Below are 17,992 nucleotides of genomic sequence, written 5' to 3'. Positions count from 1 at the left end.
AGAATGAAAAATGGGGGGGATGGAAATGTGAAACATTTAATTGGAAAAACAACTGACCTGGAACATAGATCAAGGAGAAATAACCTAAGAATCATTAAACTAAATCATGATTTAAAAAGCAGTCTATACTCATATTTCAAGAAATTATTAAGGAAAATTTCTCTCATATCCTAGAAACAGAGGGTGGAATAGATATTGAAAGAATTTGTTGATCACTTCCTGAAAGAGATCCCCAAATGAAAACTTTCAGGAATACTATAGCTAAATTCCTGAAGTTCTCAGGCCAAGGAAACAAATCCTTCCCCCAGAAGGAAAGAATTTGAATATCAGGATAACCAATAACACAAGATTTAGTAGCTTCTACATTGTGAAAGGAAATTCTTTATTCCGCTTGTCTGTTCTTCGCTAATCAAATCAAGAACTTAAAGAACTCCTACTCAACACTAAGTAAGAGAGTTCACAAATCACTTACTGGAGAAAGCTCACAGCTCCAAAGGCCACTGCCCTCCCCTGAGCAGTGCTAGGAAATTCAGGAGGCTGTGATTGGTTCCTATAAAGTGGGGGAGCGATAGGAAGTGAAGCTGAGAAAACTGCTTTAAAAATGCCAGTCCAAGGACTGATTCATTCTCTCTGTGTTGGTGAGCTGGGCTGGAGAAAGTCTTTGCTTCCCTGGTTTTTGGAGAGACTCTTCCCTTGGATTCTGTGTCAGGAGTAGAGCTGTAGTCACGCTTTTCCTTGGAGTCATTCTGCATTGGTGGAACTCTGGCTGAAGACACCACCAGGATTTCTGGATGAGGGATACCGGGGAATCCACGTGGAGACTAGACTGGGACTTGGGGAAGCCCCTGAGGGGGGCTGAGCTGGACTTCACTGGAGCAGCACTTAGGGCTAGTAGGCTTGTTAAGGCTCTGTCTCTTTCCTACATTTCCAATTTTCACTTTTTCTACCTCATTGTAAATAAAAACTGCTCCAGGTCATTTTAACTTAAGGCAGTGATGGGCAAACTTTTTAAAGAGGGGGCCAAAGGAAAGGAAATGCTCATCTGTATAAATGTTTCTAAGGCAACTCTTTTGAAGTTTCATTGTATTGTATCCTACTCATTGTATTCGTCAGATTAGGAATAATGTTGTGGGGTGGATAGAACATTTCAGGGGGCCGCATCTGACCCGCAGGCCATAGTTTGCCCATCACTGACTTAAGGGATAGTATTTTAAAATTGGCAACCACAATATTACTTTTTCATATTGACTTAAAACTCAATTATATTTCTTATAACATTAAAGGATCAGAGGCCTTGGAATATGATATTCTGCAAGGCAAATACAAACAAGAATCACCACCCATAAAAAACACCAATTTTCAGGGGGGGAAATAATTATTTCATGAAGTAGAGGACTTTTGAGCATTCCTAAAGAAAAGACTAGAGCAGAACAGAAAATTTGATTTTGAAATACAAGACTCAAAAGACATAAAAAGATAAAGAGGAAAGAAAAAAACATAAAGGATTCAATAAAGTTAAGCTCTTTACATTCTTACATGGGAAGATGACACTTGCTACTCTTAAGAACTTTATCATCATTAGGGCACCTAGTAGGAATTTACATAGACATTTGGCATGGGCATGAGTTGACTATGATGGTATGACATCCAAAGGGGAAAAAAAATTAAGAGATAAGAAAGAGATGCACTGGGAAAAAGGGGAAGAGGGGATAAAAAAAAGAATAAATTATCTCAAATAAAGAAAGTAGGAAAGAGCCTTTTCAGTGAGGGGAAGATGGAGGTAGTGGGCAATGTTTGAATTTATTCTCATCAGAATTGACTCAAGAAGGAAATAACACACACATAGTGTAGTACGGAAATTTATCTTACCCTCCAGGAAAGTAGGACAGAACAAGATGAAGGGAAAGGAATTGATAGAAGGAATGGAGAATTGAGGAAGGCAGTGTCAAAAGCAAAACACTTGTGAAGAGGGGCAAGGTGAAAGAAAAGAAAGCAATAAATTGGAATAATAGGATGAAGGGAAATATATAGTAATCATAACTGTGAATGTGACTAGTTTACCTATAAAATGGAAGCAGATAGCAGAGTAGATTAAAAAACTGAACCCTACAAGATGTTGCTTATAAGAAACACATTTGAAGCAGAAAGACACACATAGAGTAAAGGTAAGGCACTGGAGCAGAATCTATCATGCTTCAGCAGAAGCAAAAAAAGTAGGAATAGCAATCATGGTCTTAGACAAAGCAAAAACAGATCTAATTTAAAAACACAAGGACTATGAATTTAATTGTCTTCCATCTCATTTTCTTTCATTTCTGTTATAGTAATATGACTCACTTTTTTAAGAGAGTTTTTAAAAACAATTTTTTAGTTTTGATTGTTTTGAAGCAATTCTTTATCATGCAGGTAAAATTATTTTTTAACCACTTTCATTTCCTCTTTAAAACAAAAGATGAGAAATAAAGAATCTAAACACACTCCTATAACTCTAGAACTTAGGAGAATAAGAATCAAGAGAACAAATTGTAGCAGATTGATGAGCAACATACAGAAAAGTTTGACCAGATCTGAAAATATAGTGATACTTGGAATATGCCATCTATTTCTCCAATGGGCTAAATATAAAACATGTTTTTGGCCAAGGTGCTGGGAATTTGAAGATCTTCCATTTCTTTTTCTTCATATCCAGTATACTTATATGACATTGTTTTAGAATTTCTATTACTTTTCAGCAATTCTCCATCATGAGAATAAAATTCTTTTTCCTTTTCCATCATTTTGATTTCTTCTTTAAAACAACAGACTCATGTTCTATTTGCAAACCATTTTTCATCCTTAACTTCCATTACTTCTTTTCTGAACAATTAAGGAATCGATTGCTTTTCTCCCACTTTTTGAGATTCCTAAAAAGTTGCATTCCTTTCTGTTTTAAAGGTTCTTGAGGCATTGCTCTTTATTTCATTGAATTTTTTGGTGTTAGGTGTAGTGAGGCAGCCCTTTTGTTGATTTATAATTAAATACCTATTTCACTCCCAACAGAAACTTCTAAACTTCTTTTCCTTCCATTCCAAACATTTCTTTCTCATCTTCCCATAAACATCCTTCAACACTTTAGGATGGGGCCAAGAACTCCAAACCTCTATTTAAGAAAAGAGCCCAGCTCACACATCTGATCTTTCACATGGCTACACTACCCTGGACTTCTGATTGACTTCACCATGCCTCAGCCTCTGCTACCTTCTCCCACCCCTTCCCACTTTCAGCTTCCTTTTGTGTATTGTCTTCCCCCTGAAATTATAAGCTCCTTGTGGGCAGGAGCTGCCTTTCGTTTTTTATATTTGAATTATCAGCCCTTTGCAAAGGGCCTGGAACATAATAGAAGCTTAATCACTATTGTTTGAGTTTGTATTGACTGCTCAATCAATCTCATTCCAGCACTTCGCCCCTTAGTTTACTTTAAACATTGAAGCCATTTAGCCTGAGCTACCTCTACTGCCGACTTTCTTTCATACACCTCTAACATGATGTCTAGCAGCTGTCTGAAACTTTTAACACATGCAAAAGAGAACTTACTACCTTCTCTCATTTTTTTAATTGTCTTTTTGTTACCTCATGCCTTATGGTTTCATTAGCTTCTATTTGTCCAATTCTAAGTTTTAGAGAGTTATTTTCTCCCTTGACCTTCTGGGTTTCCTTTTCCATTTGGCCAATCCCAGTATTTAAAAAGTTTCTGTCTTCAGTGTTTTTTGTCGTTTGTTTCCATTTCCATTTGGTTCATTCTATTCCTTAGGAAGTTCTTTTCTTAAAGTATTTTTATGTTTCACTTTCTTTTTTTTTTTTTTTTTAACCCTTGTACTTTGGTGTATTGACTTATAGGTGGAAGATTGGTAAGGGTGGGCAATGGGGGTCAAGTGACTTGCCCAGGGTCACACAGCTGGGAAGTGGCTGAGGCCGGGTTTGAACCTAGGACCTCCCGTCTCTAGGCCTGACTCTCACTCCACTGAGCTACCCAGCTGCCCCCTCACTTTCTTTTTGATCTATTCTAGTTTTTAGGAAGTTAATTTTTTCAGTGAAATTTCTCCCAGGTGTTGAGTTTTTCTGTAAATTATCTTACTATTTGGTTTTTAAACTTCTTTTCATGTTCTTCCAGGGAGATTGGTGAGCCTGATGTATTTTCACACTTTCCTTTGACGTTTCATGTTTCTTTTTTTGGCATTGCTGTCCTCTGCTAGGTAAGTATTTTGGTCTTTTCTGTAACTCAAGGAACTTTCTAAGGTCAGGGTTTTGTTTTGGTTTTTCATCTTTAGTTTTTTTTCACCCTTACTGTATGTATGTATGTATGTAGGTAGGTAGATAGGTGGGTAGGTAGGTATGATTTCTTTTTCTATTCCTGGGCTAGAAGTTGCACTGCTCCAAGCTTGCAGAGTCCTCTTCTCTGGTACTTGGGGTAGGCCTGGCTGCCCTTGTTCCTCCCAGTCTAGCTGATAAGGAGGTGGTCCTGCTGGCTTGCTCTGAGGTTTACAGCTGTTTTGTCTAGCTATATCCAACACCCCACACTAACAGTTCCCCGTTCTTTCATGGTCCTCTCTGCTGCTTCCTTGCCCCTGCCACATGGCTGGGCGAGGCATGTCCTGTGCTCTGGGCTCAGCCTCCTCGGGCACTCGGTTGCCAGGAGGGACTGAGTAGAGTCCTGTAGTTCAGCCAGGTTCCCCCTTTACTCACTTATAGCTTCAGGCCTCTGTTGTCACATGGGAATGAGTAGATTCCTGAGCTTCCAATCTTCTCCTCCCCCCATTCCTCCACTCCCTTGTAGCCTCGGGGCTCTGCTGCCATGTGGAGTTTGTAGGTTTTTTGCCTTTTATAATCTGAGTACAGTGGCTTGGATTGGTCTCATTCCTGTTCTGCAGCTTTGTTACCTTTGGTAGCATCACAGAGTATTGGGTTGTTCCAAGTTCTGGCTCTTACAGATGTTGTGCTGCCTGAGACACTCTCTCCTCTTACACCAGGAGACATGTTCTTCCAGCTTTCCTTTGCCAAGGGATTTATTTTCTTTTTTATGTGTTTATGGAGGGATCAGGAGAATGCAGCATCCTTTGCTCCACCATCTCAGCTCTACCTTCTCTCTTTTTGTCAAAGGTAACACTGTGCTCCCAGCAGCCTATATATTATTCTCAGCTCCCATTTTTCAGCCCTTTTATCCAATCTGTTGCAAAAGCCTATTAATATTACCTTGACACATCTCTCAAATACACGCCTGTCTTTCCTCTGAAACTACAACTACCTTGGTGCAGGCTCTCATCACCTCACCTTTGGACTACTACAATAGCCTGCTGCTGGCTCGGTCTGCCTTATGACTCTCCCTACACCAATGTAGCCCCCACAAAGTAATTTTCCTAGATTGCAGGTCTGGTCCTGGGACTCCTCTACTCTGTAACACCCCAGGGACTCCCTGCCACCTCTAGGACCAAATACAAATTCTTTGGCATCCAAAGCCCATCATGCTGTAGACGTCACCTGAGTCATCTTCCACCTTATTTCCTGCCATCTACTCATTGACCCAATGACACTAGCCTCTCTCCAATGACACTGCTTCTCTCAGCATTTTCTCTGGCTGTTCTCCAGGATCAGATTCCTGTGTCTTCATCTCTGTCATGTAAAATCCCAACTTCTACAGGAAGCTTTTTACAGCTCCTCTTAAGTCAGAACTTTCTCTCTTTTAATTAGAGCTACTTTATCTTCCAAAAGTGTAATGAGGATGCTGATCATTGCTTCAAATCAATGAAGCTCCCATTGGGCTCCATCATATCAGCCAAATGTCTGGGCACGTGGGGAGCTCTTTGTGGCTGTTGGTGCTGCAGAACCCAGGAAGGAAAGCAAGCAGACTCAGCCTTTAGTTCTTTGAGTAAACCAAGACTGGAAGATGGTCTCAATACATTTTAAAGAGAAAACTATCTAACTTCTGGTGTTAGACGTTAAGGTAGACACATCTACATGGCAAAGTAGAGAAAGACAGCCTGGGTCTGGAGTCAGGAAGACCTGAGTTCAAATCCAGCCTCAGAAATTTATCAGCCAGATGACCATCATTATATCACTTAATCTTTTTTGGCCTAGATCTCCTTCATTGGAAAATAGGGATCTACTTCCCTGGGTTGTTGGGAGGATCGGATGACTTAATATTTGTAAAGCATTACTAAATGCCTCATAAAGGCTTGTTCTCTTCTCTTCCCTTACTTCCACACCTTCCTCTTTAGTTGCCCTGACTCATGTCTCCCACCAATCCAGTCCATCTCCCCACTCCTGCCAAGACCATTTCCTTTATGTACAGATGTAACCCTGTGGCCAACCTACACAACCAGTCCCAGTGGATTTCTCTTGCCTTTAGGATCGCACATCAGCCCTCTCCTAAGGTTTGAAAGCTCTACCCCAGCTGGCCCCAGTGTATCTCTCCAGCCTCATTAGATGCTTTCATTGAACTATTTCTACATAATATCTGACCTAGCCTGGAGTGGAGGTGGGATCCACCATGTTACTTTGTCCTCCTGCCACCGAGGACTGGCATCTTATAAGTAAATCTTCCCTAATGAACTCAATTAACCCTAATAAACCTAAAACAATTAATAACCAAGCTAGCATGGGCCCCTTTCTCTTTGGTATCTCAGTATTCCCTCAGAGTCTCCCACCCCACAAATAGCATAATCAGGGAAGGCGAGATCTGCCCCCTTACGCTGTCCTTTGAGATCCAGTCACACAGACCTTCTCTTGGTTTTTCACATAAAGCTTCCCACCTTCCATTTCTCCCTCTATGTACTTCACCTTCCCTCTACCTCAAATTTACTTCCTCTTTCTCTCCCCCATGAAATCCCCTTTCACCCTTTAAGCCTCATCTTCTGTATAAAGCCCGCTGTCTCCAATAGTGGGTACCCTTCTTCCTAAACCCTTACCCATGTAGCCCCTTTGTACTTCTTTGAATTGATTCACTCATGTTTAGGCCATACTTATTAGGATGTGTACTTGTCATCTCCAATAGCATATAAGTTCATTTGAGTGGGGATCCTTTCACTCTTGGTAGTTTTATCCTTCACACCTAGTATAACACCTGGCATATAGAAGAGACTTGAAGTAAGTATTGCTTGACTGGGTCTTTTTCTAGACCTTTTCTTCCTTTTTCAGCCTTTATTATTCTAACCAGTTGAGTTTCTTGGGCTCTGGCTGGAGATCTCTATCCAGCCAATGTCTCATAAGCTTCAATGCCATTTCCTCTCCCCGTCTTTAGTTAGTGGGGTACCAGCAACCTACTCCCAACTTCTTCTATCCACTAGCTTTCGCTCTGTCTAAGCCAGGCTGCAGTGGCTGTCCAAATGTCCTCACATGATGGGGACTGGAAACCCTCCTCCATAGAAACCTAGGGGAGCCTCATCTACAGCAAAAGAGGGATGAGACAGTAGGGTGCTATTTTTAAAATGTCTAACAGTCGAGTTTCTGGAAACAAATACACATGGCACATTTTACAGTTTTACGTTCATCACGAACGTCACTTTCTTACGTCTAGAAAATCAACAATTGTAACTTTTTCTGATGCCCCCATGAACATTTAACGATTGGCTTTGCCTGACAGTTTATAGTGTCTCCAACACAAGCATGGGAGGGTTTAAAGTCAATTCTGGAAGAATTTAACGGACTCCGTTTTGATCTGAATTTGCCATTTTGCTGTATATGATCCCTACATGAAACAGAGGACCAGCTGCAAAGGCTGATTCTCTTCAGTGTTTTCTTTCCTCTCCTAATGGGTATAAAAAGACCTGTTTGCACCAAAGAGAGGCCTTAAGCGTCTCTGGAATAGCTCTCTCCCTAATCTAGCCTGACAATAGTTCCCTCGGACGGAGGGCAGTGGAGCTGCACGACCGAAGACCGCCGCTTGTCTGCGTCCTGTAACGCCGGGGCACTCTCTCTCCTCACCGAGCTCACCTCATTGCCAGCTGCGACATAATGAAGAGTCTTCCTCCGGCCATTTCTTCTTCTCACCTAAGGTATAAAGAGTACCGGCTGAATCGGGAACGAAACACCTCGCCTCCAAGAGTTGGGGTGGGTGCCACAGTTCTCCCTCTGTCCCTCTCTCTTTCTCAGAAAGCAGACAATAACGACTTGACTAATCTTCCAAGAAAATGTCATCCTTCAAAACACACGAGAACCAAAAAGAGAAAACTGCTTTAATTGTTAATACCAAGAAGAAACTGGCTGTTGGCATAGAAATTGGGTGCCAGTAACCAGCCCCTCTTAGAATAAAAGGATGCAGGAGAAATCCGGGGATGGGCTGATGTGAACTCTAGATTGGGAGGAGGCAAGTTCCAAAAGGCTCACTCAGAGGAAGGAGAGGTATGGTCCCGGGGGCCTGAGATCCTGGAGGGAAAGTCGACTCAAGAGCAATGACTGATGTGGAAAGCTGGTTAGCTCAGTGGATTGAGAGCAAGGCCTAAAGATAGGAGGTTCTGGGTTCAAATCTGGCCTCAGACACATTCTAGCTGGGTGACGCTGGGCAAGTTAACCCTTACCCCTCTTCTGCCTTGGAGCCAATACACTGTATTGATTCCAAGGAGGAAGGTGAGGGTTTAAAAAAAAAAAAAAAGAGCAATGAATGAGATTCAGTTGGGTTAATTCTGAACACAAGAGAAAATAAATTCAATAAGAAGAAAAATCTATCCATTGAAAGACAATTCACCCACTAACTGAGGTCTGGAGAAGAAAATGTATAGGCGGCAGCTAGGTGGCTCAGTGGATTGAGAGCCAGGCCTGGAGACAAGAGGTCTTGAGTTTGAACCTGTAGGAAAAGTTTGGCACAGAAAGGAGATGTTTGGAATGTTGCATGCAAGCTCGAAGGACAGGAGGAGGAAGAGAGGATTGTGGGAGATAGAAGTAGGGGAAGGAGACCTCGTCTCTGAGCTCAGTGCTAGATGGAGGACTTTGCCTGATCTCAGGATTTCAATATTGGGATACATGAGGCTTTTCCTGTTTTCCCTATCTTTCCCTTTGTGCCTGGAGATCTGATAGTGTTCCTCTTTCTCCTGTTTAACACCAAAGAGGCTGATTAGACTTCTATAGCAGCTGAAGGGGTTTTTTGACCCGGAAGGCTTGCTAAGCCAGCCTGAAGACTTTCTGCCCTGTTCTTCGTCAGCTGAGAAAGACCTTTGTAAACCTGCCTGTAGACTAGTTCAGATTAAGGATTAGAGGGAAGGAAGTAAGAGAGTTCCTGGCCAAAGCCCATGGGCTTGGCCTAGGCTGAAAGGACCATTCCTAGCGTGACTGAATAGGGCTTCCTCTCCCTCTCTCCACAATCATCCTTGAACCAGTGTTAAACCATCCTTGTTGAGAAAAGCAGTCAGATTGGAATTCCTTGGGAACCTCTGAACTGGGCTGAGTATGTGAGGGGAAATTTGGAGAGGCAGCTCTATCCAGCTTCAGTTAAGCCAAACCCGAAGCTGTCCACCATTGCTGCTCTCCCTGACACTAAACTGGGTTCAGAAAAGGCTTCTTGGGGTCCAGGCATTTTGCTGAGTCCTGGAAACCTGTCTATATCTCTATATCTCACCCCATAGAAGTTCTTTATCAGGAAACCAGTTCTAGTCCATCCCAGAGTGCTCTACCATCACAGGGATAATCCACTTGATGCCCTCTGGGCAAAGGCTTAACACACACACAACACACCCTTGGGGATCTCTCCATCTATCAATATAACAGCTTAACTATCATTTGAACAAATCTAACCTCAGACACTTCCTAGCTATGTGATCCTGGGTAAGTCATTTGACTCCCATTGCCTAGTACTTACCAGTCTTCTACTTTGGAACCAATGCACAGTATAGAGTCTAAGATGGAAGGTAAGGGTGTAAAAAGAAAACAAAATGAATAGAAAAAGCATAAGAAGGAATGTAATGAAGTAGATTTTAATCAATTATAAAGATTTGTCTTTATATTATATATATACTTTGTATTATATATATAAAAAATACTTCAATTAGCTGCAGATGCGTGGTTTAAATAAGATTAAAAGCCTCTGCAATGATAAAAGTGCCTGTATACTTCCCCTCACCTTGGCACACACCCTGGAGGTTGTGTCATGGGGAAGGCAGGCCCCTGGGTTTCATATGGAGTCACTGGAGAAAGGTGAGGGGTGCTTATTCATCACCCTGTTCAGAACTTGAACACTTTGCCCCATCCATAGCCCTCTTCTTGTGTGTGAATCATTGCTATGCTCATAAAATGTGTATGAACTAAAACTTGGGGCCTCAGAGTTTCCTTGGAGTCTGTAGACTCTGGCTTTGGGGACCTACAGCTCTTACAATAAAGCCAGTTTTGCTCTGATCTTTGCCCAAGTCTCTTCTTTTTAACACTTGGCACCAGGAGATGAGACTGAAGACTGGATGTCAGACTCCAGTGGCCCCTCCAGCAGAATTTTCCTGGAGCTCCAGGGTGGGACCTTTCTCTCAAAGGACCCTTGAAGTCTGGCCTCCCCCTCAGCCAAGCACATACCCCCTGAACTAAGTGAAACTAGGCTTTTAGGAGACTTTTTTCCATTTTGGCCCCTTTCTGTTTTATGTTCCATGTGTTTTCAGTTGGTTTAAGCCTTTATTTCCTTTGACTTCAGATTTTATTTCTTATGATTTTAATATAGTTAGCCACATGCACTCATTTTTTTCTGAGACATACAGAAGTTTTTCAGTGCTTTTAAAACTATAACCATATTTCCCCCTAATAGACATGTGCATGGGTAGAAAAGCTTTGTTCCAGGTTCTCTTTGCTTACCTCAGAGAAAGACACTTAGCAGGTATGAGCTATTTGGGCCAAAAATTACTTTCTCCTTTTCCTAGTTGTTCAATTTTTCTGTCCTCAGTGGAGGGTTTAGAGTTTATTACTACAATTGCTCTAACATGACCTTGTTTTTCAACTCTGAGGTACCACCTCACACCTAGAAGATTGGCTAACATGACAGCAAAGGAAAGTAATAAATGTTGGAGGGGATGTGGCAAAATTGGGACATTACTGCTGGTGGAGTTGTGAATGGATCCAACTATTATGGAGGGCAATTTGGAACTATGCCCAAAGGGCTTTAAAAGACTCCTTGCCCTTTGATCCAGCCATACCACTGCTGGGTTTGTACCCAAAAGAGATAATAGGGGAAAAGACTTGTACAAAAATATTTATATAGTTGTGCCCTTTGTGGTGGCAAAAAATTGGAAAATGAGGGGATGCCCTTCAATTGGGGAATGGCTGAACAAATTGTGGCTTCTGTTGGTGATGGAATACTATTGTGCTGAAAGGAATAATGAACTGGAGGGATTCCATGTGAACTGGAATGACCTCCAGGAAGTGATGCAGAATGAAAGGAGCAGAACCAGGAGACCATTGTACACAGAGATAGATACACTGTAGCACAATCAAATGAAAATGAGTTGCTACTAGCAGCAATGCAAGAATCAAGGACAATTTTGAGCGACTTATGAGAAAGAACACTATCCACATCCAGAGAAGGAACTGTGTGAGCAGAAACACAGAAGAAAAACAATTACTTGATCGCATGGGTTGAGGGGGACATGATTGGGGATGTAGACTCTAAGTGATCACCTAGTGCAAATATTAATAATATGGAAATAGGTCTTGATCAATGACATATGTAAAACCTAGTGGAACTACTTGTTGCCTTGGGGGGGGGGTGAGAGGAGGAGAGGGAAAGAACATGAATCATATAACCATGGAAAAATATTCTAAATCAATTAAGTAAAAATTGTCAAAGTGCAAAAAAATAAAAAAATAAGACTGCCTGTCCTTTGATCCAGCCCTACCACTGCTGGGTTTATACCCTAAAGAGATCATAAGGAAAAAGATTTGTATAAAAATATTCATAGCTCTGCTCTTTGTGGTGGCAAAAAATTGGAAAATGAGGGAATGCCCGTCAATTGGGGAATGGCTGAACAAATTGTGGTATCTGTTGGTGATGGAATACTACTGTGCTGAAAGGAATAATAAACTGGAGGAATTCCATGTGAACTGGAAAGACGGTCCACGAACTGATGCAGAGCGAAAGGAGCAGAACCAGGAGAACATTCTACACAGAGATCAGTGATTCCCAAATTGGGTGCCATCGCCCCCTGGTGGGTGCTGCAGGAGGGCGGTGATGGCCACAGGTGCATTTATCTTTCCTATTAATTGCTATTAAAATTGTTTAAAAATTAATTTCCAGGGGTGCTAAGTAATATTTTTTCTGGAAAGGGGGCGGTAGGCCAAAAAAGTCTGGGAACCACTGACAGAGATGGATACACTGTGGCACAATTGAATGTAGGAGTAAAAACACAGAAGGAAAAACAACTGCTTGATCACATGGGTCGACGAGGATATGATTGGGGACATAGACTCTATAGCAGGGGTTGGCAACCTTTTTGGCCGTGAGAGCCATAAACGCCACATTTTTTAATATGTAATTTCATGAGAGCTGTACAGTGCTCACAGTGCGGCTCCTATAACAGCGCCTGGAAAAAAATGGACTTTAGGGCTCCTGCAGAAAGAGCCATATCTGGCCCTCAAAAGAGCCAGATATGGCTCAAGAGCCATACGTTGCTGACCCCTGCTCTAGATGATCACCCTAGCACAAATATTAATAATATGGAAATAGGTCTTGATCAATTTCACATGTAAAACTCAGTGGAATTGCTCATTGGCTCCGGGAGTGGGGTGGGAGGAGGGAAGGGAAAGAGCACGAATCATGTAACTATGGGAAAATATTCTAAATTTATTAAACAATTTTTTTCAAAAAGTGTCTCCTAGAGTAGGAGGGAAGCAGTAAAGAAACCCAGGCTACTGTGCTGAGAGGCTTGCAATAAAATCTGTGGAAGGAAACAGCTGTCTCAGCCAAGATTTTACTACAACAACCACGACAGAAAGGAGAGAAAGAAAGACACTCTTGGGCAGAATTATCTAAAACATTTTGCCACATGCAGGCTTGGAGCATCTCAGCTCCACTCTTTTATTCATCCTCTTCTATATGCCAAATGACAAAACCCATATTGACAGAAGGGCTAGTTCATGAGTCTGAGGCAGAGAAGCAGAAACCTCTAATGGCCCTGCTGTAGAAAGGGAAGAAAGAAGTCTGATTTGCCACTATTGTGGAAAGAAAGGACACACAGCAGGAAAATGTTATAAGCTTCCATCCTGCTAAAATGGAATGAAACTCTCCTGTGTTTTCTTCCTTTGTAAAGTGATCTCGGATGTGAATCCTGCTCAGGAAAGTCACCAGGCTGCTGATCAGAGACTGGACTAACACCAGAAGTCTGTAAGACGCTAGCCTGACAGTCAAACCCCACCAGGGCTCACCTTTTTTCTTAAATGAGACAATAATAATCTTACTTACTTTTCTCTCTGGGGGGGCTCTTTGGAACTTCCTCCAAAGGCTGAACTGACTTCCAGGAGGAAACTCTTCAGTGGCTCATTTGGAGGTGAGGTCAGTGACTCGCAGCCTCCGAGTCATCCTTCTCTGCTTAAGGCTTAGCTTTGTGCTGAAACCATGGCGGGTCCCCTGCATTAAACTCCTTTATCTCACCTTCCTCCTGTCCACTGGCTGCTCCTGTGTCTCAGGCCCCACTTCTGGTCCTTCCTGGCTCTGAGCTCAGCCACTTCACTGACACTGTTGGGCTGGACTTGAGGCTCTCTTATGATGATTTCTAGCCCTCACACGAAGGGAGACCTAAATCTGGGGGCTGGAATGCAGTTTCCTCCCTACATTATTGTCGATGCTCAGAGTTGACATTTACCAACAAGACTTGACTTTTCAAGACTGAATACTGAGGATTTATTTTTATTTTTTTAAACCTTCACCTTCCCCCTTAGAATCAATTCTATGTATTGGTTCTGTGGCAGAAGAGTGGTAAGGGCTAGGCAAAGGGGGTGAAGTGACTTGTCCAGGATCACATAGCTAGGAAGTGCCTGAGGCCAAATTTGAACCAAAGACCTCCTTATTCTAGGACTGGCTCTCCATCCACTGAGCCATCCCACTGCCCACCCTAACAATTTATTTTGAAACATTTCTTAGATCCCCTTTTCAGAAATGAATGCCAAATCCCTTCTGAAGGGTCAAACCACCCATCAGGATAAACAACCTCCACACAGGCTCCTCCTGTCACTACCTGCTGTCCCTGGTAACAGCGGGGAAGGACAAGGAAGACTCTTTTGACTCAGTTTCTCACACAGGGCCATCTAAGGGAAATCTGAAGGAGATATGCCTCTCTCTAACTCAGTCTTAGCCAGAGATTAAACAAGAGCCTTCCATAGAGCAAACTCCATTTTTAGGTTCGTCCCCATTCCTGCTCCTCCATCGCAGCTCCTTCGCTGACACACACCACAATTTTTAATTGCTCTTTCCCAAAAGAGCTTCCTTCCCTCCTCAGACACCTCCGGGCTCTCCCCTGTGTCTCCTCCCTTATTCCTACCCTCTTTCCCTGCTTCCTGTCTCTATGTGAGCAGCAGATCCTTCCAGTCTCTTCTCACAGGGAGGAATCTGCTCTCTGAGATGGCCTGAAAGTCACTGCTGCTTTTGCCTTGCTGACGTCTCTCCCTTCAGTCTGCTCTTTCCTTGTATCTTCTCCTTCCTCCTTTCTCATGATTCCTGACCCAAAGGGCCTCCCTGGGCAGCTGCACCCATTTCCCTCATTCAAACTTCCTGTCTCTCAAGATCAAGGATATTCCTGCCTCTGGGTCTCTCCTGGCCTGGCCGACTTGTCAATGGGAAATTTGGGACATTTTCAAATTCTGAGTTGAGTTCTTCATTCAGTGTGCTGGTGCCCTTCTTGCTGGCCTCAGCTGTGACGTCCCTCAGAAGCCCAACCCCCTTCCCTGCACCTTCAGTCTGCTGTTAAAGTCACAGCTAAAGAAACTCCCATTATTGAAGTCCTCTGTTAACCCATTCTTATTTATACCTGATGTCTCCTTACCTTGATGTTTTTTTTTAATGGAAAATGGAAACTTTTCTTGAATTTGAATTTTTCCTAGAAGTTCCTCACTGACAAAGGTGGGGGGGGATTTGACTTATGTCTTCCCCTTTTACTACATTTTCAGAAGAAACCTTTGCTCCCTCCACTTGGCCTCCCAGACAGCTACATACCACCCCAACTAAGGATAGGCAGAAAGGCAATGCAGCTCTCGCAAGCACACTTCCCAACAGAGAAGTGAGGGATCTGGTTCTGTAAAGGTAACCTCAATAGATGAGACTGTTGAGAGACCTCTCTGTTGGACATCTCCTGACGCCATGGTTTTCAATGAACTACCGCCATGTTTCATCAAGAGCCACACACTGAGGACCAGACACTGTGCTGGGAGAACACGGGAGATGAATTTCCTCTCCTGGACATCCCTGCTGCTCCAGACCACTAAGAACAGGCCCTGCTTCCTCAAACTAAGTTCCAGCTGCCTCTGGCACCTCACAGCAGCTGCTGCCTATTCCCAGGAAATCTAATGATATACCCAATGTCTATGCCCTAGATGGGAGCTTCCCAGTGTCACATCAGTATATGTGTGCATCCATCCTACAATGTAAACTGAGATCTTCCCAAAATTCTAACTACAAGAGGGAAATCATTCTCCAAGTTCTAGCAATCTTTTGGACTATGCTCTTCTAATGCCCTTGGGCTTTTTAAAGCTATCCCACTTTCTGCCTCTTGTTCCAAGAGGGAAGTCAAGCTTTGCCTCATCTCTCTGGTTTTTGCATTTGACTGTTAGAAGTTTGCCTTTTTCCTCTTCCTTCCCTTCAACTGTCATCTGTACCTCCTCTGGAACATGCATCGCCCATAGAGGAATGCCCTCTCTGCATTTAGTATTGGTCCATGGATGAACAGGTCCAACTTTGGGCCACAGGGGATTAGAAGAAGAAATTTAGTTAAGTAGCATTTAATGAGTTATGAGGATTCCTCTATTATCATCCATTTCTGTTATGTTCAGCTTCTTTTTTTTGTAGATGATACAATGGCAAATACCGGGAAATGGAGGGGCTGCACAACCATCAGGAAATGGCTGGACACACTGGCCCAAAGTTAGAAAGGTGGAGTTCAAACCAGAGTACTAACTGTGGCGTGCATGTCTGGCTGTGTCCTGGGCTGCTTTATTTAGTCTATTGCCACCAAGGATCCTGATAATTCTAGGATAGGATGAAATGAGACAATATTGAGAAACAAAGTAAACACCAGACAACCAGCCCCAAAGCCCTTCCTCCTCACTTCTTTGATCCAGGGACACTGGCCTCCTGGCTGAGCCCTGACCAGGACCCTCCATTCCCTGACTCTGAAGCATCTCCAATGGCTTCCCTCAAGCTGGAATGTTCTCCTTCTTCCCCTGGGCCTCCTGGCTTCCTTCTTCCAAGCTCAGCTCACACCTGACCCTCAGAACAGAGCTCCTGGACCCCAACACTGCCAGAGCCTCCCTCTGAGAGTCCCTCCTAGCCATACTACAGAACCAGTGTAGACACGGCTGCTGACACTTGTCCCCCCATTAGACTGGGAGCTCCTGGGGGGCAGGGCCTGGTTCTTCCTTCCTGGGCTGCTCCAGCATGTCCCCACATAGCCCCTTCCCTTGCTGAATGCTTCTCAACTTGAGCTGAGAGAAGGCAAAGGGGAGGCAGTCAGAGAGCCCTGGGGAGGGCCATGTCTGCTCTGAGGAGGACCCTGAGAAGGACAAGAGCTGGGAAGCCTTCAGGACTCTGCTCCAAGCCTGCCCAGACAGGACCTGAGTGGGAAGGGATTTCCTTGAGGTTCAATTGCCAAAAGGCAGAGCCCAGCCAAAAGAAACAGGTGAGTGAGAAGTTGTGTGTGTTCACATGTGTGCTAGGCATGTACAGAGCAGATATGGTGTCTAAGGAAGAGGGACTAAAGAGGGAAGAGGCTGTCCTTGTCAATCAGTCTTGAAAGAGAATTGAGGAAGCAAAGAGGGGAGGGCAGTAATGGGAAGCCTGAGAGGGCCCAGGACGTGCCCAAACTGCCAGAGAGCCAGGAATGACCCTAAGAAGCAGCAGAAGAGGGCAGGCAGTGGTGCTCCCACCTGACCCAATTTCCTGCCTGTTTCTGGACAGAGACCATCCCAAGGCACCTCACACTGGCAGCTTCCTACCCAGGCCTCTGGGGCTCTGCCAATGGCCCCCCGGGATGCTGGGGCTCAGCTCTGGGCACCCTGCACTCACCTGGGCTGGCTGGCTGGGGCTCCCAGGGGCCATTCCCTCTGGCTCCAGGCCTGGGTCCTCTGCAGGCTCAGCTGGGCAGGGACAGGAATCCCCAAGGGGAAGAGCTCTTCCTCTCCTTTCCCTGGACAGGAGGCTGGCTGCAGGGATTGATTGAGGCGGGCTGACAAAGCTCCTGGCCAGGCCCTCAGGGCAGAGAGTCCAGCCTAGATTGGGAGGGAGAGCACAGGCGGGGTCAGGCAGGGAATGGAGAGGGTACTCCTCCACTCCTCCCTGTTCCCCCTTCCCTCCCCCTCCTACAGCGTCCCAGGAGGCAGAAGGGGCTTTGGGATCCCAGAGGGGAAGAGCCAGTCACAGTCTGAGGACCCTGAGCCAGAGCTCCCCCTCCCTGTCATCCTCTGCCCAACTCTCACACAAACAGAATCCAGACCACAGATCAACTGCCTGGTCTAGGAGTGAGGGAGACAGAGGAAGCTGAGGACCGGGAGGGATCTGGGATGGCTGCCAGGAATGACCAGGGGGAGCCTGAGGCTACCAGGTACAACTCCGTCGGAGATTCACTAGCCTGGCTAGGACGGAGGGCAGGGGACTACGTTTCCCAGAAGGCCCCGCCCCACGCAACACTTCCGCTTCCTCCCCGCACCAGTGACTTTCCCTGGCTTCTCCAGACCTGCGGGGGGCGGGGCTGGAGGTAAGCTGGGAGGAGAATCCCATGAATGACCTTTCCCCTCCTGGGGATGTCCCGTGGCCCTCGCTCTCTCCGCCCCCCCCCCCCGGGTCCCGGAAGCC

General features: G+C 44.5%; 1 protein-coding gene across 1 annotated transcript in view; it reads right to left on the bottom strand.

The window, feature by feature from the left end:
• Positions 1 to 17,766, bottom strand: part of LOC123239443 (zinc finger protein 501-like) — a 29,379-nt gene extending 11,613 nt beyond the window's left edge. Inside the window, exons 1-3 of the mRNA XM_044666719.1 lie at positions 17,617 to 17,766; positions 17,207 to 17,409; positions 7,966 to 8,022 (exon numbers count right to left, since the gene is read on the bottom strand). Of these exons, the coding sequence (XP_044522654.1) occupies positions 7,966 to 8,022; positions 17,207 to 17,239 (90 nt within the window). The 5' untranslated portion in view covers positions 17,240 to 17,409; positions 17,617 to 17,766. The remainder of the gene's footprint in view (positions 1 to 7,965; positions 8,023 to 17,206; positions 17,410 to 17,616) is intronic.
• Positions 17,767 to 17,992: the final 226 nt, after the last annotated feature.

Source organism: Gracilinanus agilis, chromosome 3 (assembly GCF_016433145.1).
Source record: "Gracilinanus agilis isolate LMUSP501 chromosome 3, AgileGrace, whole genome shotgun sequence".
In the NCBI taxonomy this organism is placed as follows: Eukaryota; Metazoa; Chordata; class Mammalia; order Didelphimorphia; family Didelphidae; genus Gracilinanus; species Gracilinanus agilis.
This window is presented reverse-complemented; position numbering and strand designations above follow the sequence as displayed.